Source organism: Eutrema salsugineum, unplaced genomic scaffold (genome assembly GCF_000478725.1).
Source record: "Eutrema salsugineum unplaced genomic scaffold, Eutsalg1_0 scaffold_11, whole genome shotgun sequence".
Taxonomy (NCBI): Eukaryota; Viridiplantae; Streptophyta; class Magnoliopsida; order Brassicales; family Brassicaceae; genus Eutrema; species Eutrema salsugineum.
The window spans coordinates 8,479,152-8,486,999 of NW_006256901.1; the positions used below are offsets into that span (position 1 = coordinate 8,479,152).

Sequence of the window (7,848 nt, forward strand, 5' to 3'; positions counted from 1 at the left end):
ATAAGCCTTTGATCCTGGTTCTGTTCCTAGGTGAACTAGTATCCGTGATCTATCATCCAGCTTCTTCAAGTGTGGAGCCTCTGTTTTAGCAAAACTGATACATCCGAATACTCTCAGATGCTGTACATTCGGCTTCTTCCTCTTGTACGCCTTATATGGTGTTTGCGCGACTAAAGTTCTTGTGCCAACTTTATTTATGAGGTAAGTAGCATGTCGCACTGCTTCTCCCCATAAATAGTTTGGTACGTTCATGTGCTTTATTATGCTCCGAGTCATCTCCAACAAAGTTCTATTACGTCTTTCTACAACTCCATTCTGTTGAGGAGAATAAGGAGCAGTTAAGTGCCTCTTGATCCCAGAAGTTTCACAAAAATCCTGAAAATCTTGAGACATAAACTCTCTACCCCTGTCTGTCCTAAACGTCTTTATGGTAGCTCCTGTTTCATGTTCAACTTGAGCTTGAAACCTTTTGAACTTGCTGAAAGCTTCTCTTTTCTCTTTTAGGAGCAGAGTCCACATATACCGAGAATAATCGTCGATCAGTACAAAGATGTAGCGATTCTGTGCTGCAGTAGATGGTGTGATTGGACCACACAAGTCTCCATGTATAAGTTCTAGTATGTGTGTGGCACGATATTGTGTTGCTTGAGGAAACACTTTTCTGATTTGCTTTCCAAGTAAACAGGATGCAGACGTCTTTTTCTCTATCGATATTCTTGGTATACCAATGACCACCTCTTTGTTGATCATTGTCTTCATCGTTTCTAGCCCAATGTGCCCTAACCGAGCATGCCACTTCGTTGACTCAATTAATGTCATCAACTGCAGACACTTCATGTTTTCCACTTCCATTAATACCTTATACAATCGATTCTTTGATCTGTTAGCCTTCACTAGTAGCTTTCCATCGAGATCAAACAAAGTTAGGTAGTCCTCTTTCATTCTAACTTGACATCCCGATTCTGTAGCTTGCCCAAGGCTGATAATGTTGCTTTTTAAATCGGGTATGAAGTAGACATCAGCTAGTATCTTGCGCTCACCGTCTTTGGTTATGAACAGAATCGAACCTTTCCCCTTTACATCGATTCTGGAATCATCGCCGAATCTCACTTTTCCCATGATATTTTCATCAATTTTGTGGAAATATTTGCGATTTCCAGTCATGTGGTTGCTTGCACCGCTGTCCAGATGCCAGACATTATCCCCATCTAAAGATGTTTCGAATCTGCTTGGTTTCACACTCTTCTCGTTAAGATACACCACTTCGTGCATCAATAACTCCTCAGCTTCATGTGTGTCATCTTCATCAACTCCTTCTTGAGTTTCTTGAAGTTTAAGCAATTGGTCTGGACAAACATATGCATAGTGACCTGTCTTGTCACATTGATAGCACACCACCTTGGATATGTCCTGATTTTTTCTGTACCCACCATTATGTTGGTTGTTGTAGTTCCCGAACCTTTCACGGCCTCTTCCGCGTCTGGAAAAACGACCACCTCGGCCCCTGCCTCTGCCGGAACCATTGTTATCTTGAGTATCTGCATTAGCGTACATAAGTTTGCTTTACTCATCTTTCTCGTCTTCTTCTCCAAAGATTCTTTCTTCATAAGCTATTAGCTTTCCTACTATATCCTCAAAAGTGGTTGTCTTGAGATCCAAAAACTTGTTCAAGTGCTGCAACGATGTGTATGTATCTAGTGCGTGGCAGACTTTTCAGAAATTTCTTGACCAGTTTTGGTTCTTCAATGGCTTCTCCCAAAGCAGATGATTTTGAGGATAACTCTGTCAGTTTTCCAACAAAATCATCGATTGTGTCTGTCTCCTTCATCTGCATCCTATCGAATTCAGACATCAATGTTTGTAATCTTGCTTCTCTCACCCTTTCGGCTCCCATGTTCCTTGTTTAAATTGCGTCCCACACGGCTTTGGCTGTCTCGAGGTTTCTGACTTGGAGTGTTAATGACTCGGGTATGGATTTGATAACACCGGATTTTGACCATTTTTATGGATCACTTTAATATATTTTACAGGTGTTTTTACTCCATTTTCAAAGGTTTTCAAAGGATTTCTATGTTTCCGGATTTTAAAAGACTTTTCAGGTAATTTGGGATAAAGAGGCACAAATTGGAACAAAAAGACTCTTTAGGATAAATGCAGACCGTCAGAACTCTCATGGAGAGACGAACACCTTCTCACCGTCTGATCACCCTCACAATTGGACAACTTATAGAAGAATCAACCAGCTTTCAAATGCACTTGGTTTGGAGACATTCCAACTGTTGGATCTCAAGATATTCCATTAGCCCCGGAGCCACTCGAAGACGGCCAGCAAGTCACGCGACCGCGGCCAACAGCCTATTTCCCGTGGTCAGAAGCCTCTCGATCGCGGCCAACCACCAAATCCCCGCGGTCACGTCACTCCCGACCGCAGCCATCAAGCTTCGAATTAAAGCCCATATTTCTGAAGCCCAAAGTCATCCTCAGCCTCAATTCCAAAACCCTAGAGACCATGGAGTATTGACGACTATAAATACTTGTCATTTAGGTCGTTTTTAGGGAGAACCCTTCATACTTTAGAGAAACCCTTTTCCTTTAGCCGTTTTTATGTGATTTTTGTAGAAGATTGTTCAAGTTCGAGTTCTTCAATAGAGAAGCTTTCTTCATCTCTTTTCTTTACTGTTTTTCATTACTTTTATTAAAACCAATGATGATGTCGACCTCAGCCATGTCTGAGTAGATCCCTAGTTGGGCTTAGGTTTCCCGAAAGGGGCTCTCATAATCGATTAAGACATCTAAGTTTATAGATCTGGGATTTCGACCTGTTCTCTGTTTATTCTTGTTCTTATTGCATGTATGCTTGATTGATCACCTAGTATCTGATCTAGATAGTTAGTGTTGCGAAAGTTTTCATTAAGTATCAGCCCTAGAATGAAACATGTGATTTTTCCGTAGGAGTGGAAACCTACCTGCAGCGAGATCGTGAGTATTGACGAGTCTTGTGCAGCTCTTGCGTTCTCTCCCTTCTAGGGCCAGAGTGGAAACCTACTGATCAGGGTTGCGAGAAACAGTTGGTTATGATCACGACAGTGACGTAGTCATACCGCCGTACTCTAGCTCTAGAACCACCTATATTTCGATATCCGTCAATCCCAATCTATCTACCTTAGTATCAAAACCGATTATGATTCCTTAGAGTTCCCGAAAGCTCAGCGTTTTTAGCCATAGTTTACAAACCAATCGATTTTTATTTGCTTATTTAGATCTGCATTTTAATTACATTAGTTCGATATTTACTTGCTTTACTTGGTTTCTATTCGATTTTTCTACTTGCTTTCTAGGATAGATTTATTTGCTTTCTTTAAGTTTTAGTTGAATTCGTGGCAAACAACCAACCTTTAAATCCAATCTAGTCTAGACATAAAGTTAAAAACTGTAGAAGAATACCAGGCACACAAATCTCTGTGGATTCGATCCCTAAATACTACAACTGAGTAGCTGTGCACTTGCGACTTTTATTTGTTTTTGTTAAGGGTAAAACTTGTTCCCTCACGCAGTTGACACGGCATCAGGATTGAAACAGAAGTGCCTTCGCAAGATCGTCTTTGTGTTTATCCTTGGTTCCTGGTTCAATGACTTCCCAAGTTTTGTGTACCTTGAGTGCAACCGTCATACGTATAGCCCATACTGTGTAGTTAGTGGCGGTAAGCATTGGGCATTGTACGGTTGAAGGAACACTATCTTTAGCTTTGCTCATCGTTGCAGGAACTATATCGCCCATCTTTGAGTTTCGTTAATGTATAACGCCTCGTCGATGAAGTTGATGAATTCGCTAGTCTCGTTGCTTGTGTAACTAAACCCTATGATCGATTTAGCTCTGCTACCAATTATTGTTTGAATGCTCAAGATCAAGGTTTATAAAAGCTCTTCTTTTATTGCTCTAGGAAAATAACTCAAAACCTAAAGCCCTTAATCTCATAAGTTGTGCTACAACTCAGCACCTCCTTATATAGTAGTTTTAGATAACTCCTAAATCTATTAGATAAACACAACTTTAAATATTTCCTAATTATTCTTCTTTTCGTAATCACAACTCAAATAGGAACGGGTAACTTGCTCTTCAAGTCTTCTTCTTCTTCAAGCTTATTTCAACAGTTGTTACTTTGGGCTTTTAGAATAACTGATGGCTCACCATGCATGATACGGCCGAAGTCAAGTGTTCACAAATGAATGGAAAACTTCTCTTTCCACATTTCAAAGATTTTTTGTCTGTCTTTGTAATAGTAGAGATTTTGTGGGTCTTTGTAACAGTAGAGATTTTGTGGGTCTTTGTAATAGTCTCTTGGATTACTAGACTAAAATCTCTAATTTTGATCGTTAGATCATTTGATCTTTCACCGGCCATTATAGAGATTACTTTCCTTCATTAGCAAATCAATAGAAAAACATTCTCCATTTTCAATTTGGTTATGATTCTCTCTAAAGGGAAAAGTCAAGATGGTAATATTATTTTTAAAGTTGTGTTTATTGGATTTTTCATTTCATTCTCTTTGTAAAACCTAATGTCTCAAGTTTTTCTCAAGCTACATAATTTTAGAACCTAGATAGGAGAGAAAAGTGTAGATCCCTCTGCAATGGCTTAGTCTTTTACACCAACATCTCTACATTTTCTACTAATCCAAAACTTGTGGACCAAAACTTACAGAAGAAAATAAATTAATAAATAAGAATATATAATTAGAGCTGAGCAAAAAGAAATAAAAATATATATCCTCATTTCTTGGCGTGTTCAACCTCTTTCCCAAGCGTTACTACACGTAAAAGCATTTTACCTTAACTTCTTAAGCATACGATTCACCAATATCACACACAACACAAATTGAAAACTTTAATACATATATAAGTTTGTTGCTATGAATTTTCAGTATCTTGATTTCAAGAAACGAATTCGATATGTATCTGATTCGGAGAATGCAGAGCGGAGGTTACGCGGTATATAGGCAAGGACTTGCGGAGGTTTTACAAATTTACAACAAGGTTGAGAGGAAGACATCTATGAATCCATGTCCAACGATTCTTCGATTGGGAAGAGACTATAGTAACCAAAGGAGTCCACAAGGTCTGAAGTTATTAAATCCGGTTAATGCTGGGAAATACTTAAGTAATGGTTCCAACAACTCTAAGTTCCAATCATCTCCTCCAAAACCATGGTTAAATGTTCCTTCTTGGTACTAATTCTATTTCTCTCTCTCTGTATTTTCGATCTATAGATTCCCGAAAAATCTAACTATCCACATCGAATAATACAATATGTAGTTTATGAGATTATGATATACAGACAGTTTTGCATTAAAATAGGATCAAGATAGATAATTCAATTCGTAGTAGATTAAACAGAAACTTTTCTTTGGACTAATTTGGATTCTAACAAGCAGGGGAAGATGGCTCATAGGTTCTACGATTTCCTTAGTGTTATCTTTCTGGAACAATAAAAGAATGCAGAAACTGAAACGTATCGACGGTAATGAATGTAGTATCATCTCATCTCATCTCATCAATCTTGTATGCACTACTCATCTCTTTTATGGGCTTATTTTACTTTCATCTCTTTTATTTTCATTTGTAAAAAGTACTCGAAAAACATTATTTGTTAATGACATTTGTCGTGATATGAAAACATTCTTCAAAAAGTTTAAGTAAAACGAAGGCGTGCAAAATAGATCATTTCTGTTAGCCTAAGAAACGAGAATAAATTTGAATTATGTGATGCAGGAGAGGCAGAATTGGCTGTGGAAGGGGTAGAGGCTGTAGCAGAAATGGTGGAAAAAGTTGCTACGGCGACTGAGACAATGGCTGAAGAAATGACAGAGAAACTGCCTGAGAAAAGTAAATTTAAACAGATGGCTTTGGTTCTGGAACACATTTCAGAGGTTGCTGCTCATGAGGCACATATAACCGAAGATTTCCTTCACAAGGTACCTTTTAATCATTTAGATTGATATATGAAATACTTATAAATCTTACTAAAATGTAACACTATTAACACTAAAAAAGGTGGATTTCCAAAAGTAAAATATCCAGTCTCTTAATATATCTTATGCTTTTTAGGTACGTTTTGGAACAAAAAAAAAAACATATACATAAATTTTCTTATTGTGATTTAAAACATCAACATTTCCAAAACTGCAGGTGGAAAAAGTCACGCAAGATTTGGATGACTTGGAGACAATGATAAAGCCTTTGGTAGACAAAATTGTGGCAAATGCAGAAACAAAGCAACAAGGTGAAGGAGAAGAAGCAAACCCTGAGTCGCCTTCACGCCACTAATCTCTTCGTCATCTAATTTGGACGCAAACAAAGAATTCTTCAAAACTGTATCTGTATTAATTCATTAACAATTTTCATTCTTTTAGTCAAGAGATTATAACTGGCTTTGATTGGTAATCCTTCATCACCACAGTAACATTACAGGTGTACCGTTTTGATGGTTACCGGTAACAAAAGCGAGAAGAATTAACAGTATCAAAAACGGTACCACAATTCTATGCCAGTTTCTAATAGCCTTTACAAAAACTATTAATATAGAACTCTTCTAATAGCCTGAAAATTTCATTTATCAAATCTAAAAGTAAAACTCAGTTATCACACTATTTATAGCCTAAGACTCAATAATTAATATAAAACTTTAACTCAATAATCAGCATAAAACTCAATTATCACAATCTAATAGCCTTTTCAAAAACAATTGGATTACTAATTCATGACTCAACAACCTATATCCCTTGATTTACTCGAAGAATCCTCCAAATATTCAGAGAATTTTAAGTGAAAATTTTGAGATATCAACAGAGAAATACAATTATTCAGTTCAAAATCCACCAGGAAAAAATGATTTAAAAGTCACCATCACATCTCATATGAAATGAATAAACATCGCTGACAATCAACAAATCGTACCAAGAGAGATCTAGAATCTAACGGTGGTGGGGCCAAAGCAACTAAGGCCCATAACTCTCTCCATGGAAGCTTCGGATTTAGGAGTAGGATTGTCTCTGACGAAATCAGCCGAAGAAGAAGAAGATGATGATGATGATGCGGGGGAAGGTGTACGGGAGGTTACAGCGATGGCACGGAGACGAGGCTTGACATCTTTGTTGAAAAAACGAACGGGATAATTCCAGCGAGCCTCCACGGCGGCGATGGCCGTCGCCACTATCCACGGGGTTTGCCTTGCGGTTGCAGCAGCGCTCATCGGTATAATGATGAGTGAAATAAGAGAATATGCGTTAGCCGTAGACTCTTAGGTTTTGCAGAGGGTTGTTTCTCCGCTTCTCCAAGTAAATGAGATAATATGTAGACAAATATTTGATCTGGGGCATAATATGTTTTTGTATAAATTTTAGGAGAATAACTATAAAGTTTTAAAAGTTTTTATTTAGCATACTAGATTTTGTGTCCTTATATATTAATATTTGAATAATATATTAAAAATATTAATATAAATTGTGAGATTTTAACGATTTTGTTTTAAATTTATATAAAATATGTCAGATTTCAAAAACGTATTATTTGGTCAAATACTTATAAGTTAATATAATCAAACCAACTAAAAAATATTATAAATTAATCAAATGATAAATTAATATTTTATTTTTTAGTTTTTTTTAAAACATAGTATTGACATGATGATAAAATATTATACATTAAAAAACATAGTATTGACATGATGATAAAATATTAGAAAATTTTTGAAATCGCCCTTAGCTAGAAGAGTGAAGCGACCTGGTGAGGGTGAAGCAGGTCCGAGCAATGTAGTCACTCGAAATGAAACTCTCTCCCAAAACTCGCAGC

General features: G+C 37.1%; 1 protein-coding gene across 1 annotated transcript; it reads left to right on the forward strand.

Annotated features, from left to right (window-relative positions):
* Nucleotides 1-4,929: 4,929 nt before the first annotated feature.
* Nucleotides 4,930-6,423, forward strand: LOC18026053. The gene is made up of 4 exons (XM_006409606.2): nucleotides 4,930-5,225; nucleotides 5,433-5,518; nucleotides 5,770-5,972; nucleotides 6,187-6,423. The coding sequence occupies exons 1-4, from the start codon at nucleotides 4,951-4,953 to the stop codon at nucleotides 6,322-6,324; spliced, it is 702 nt and encodes a 233-aa protein (XP_006409669.2). The 5' UTR covers nucleotides 4,930-4,950; the 3' UTR covers nucleotides 6,325-6,423.
* Nucleotides 6,424-7,848: the final 1,425 nt, after the last annotated feature.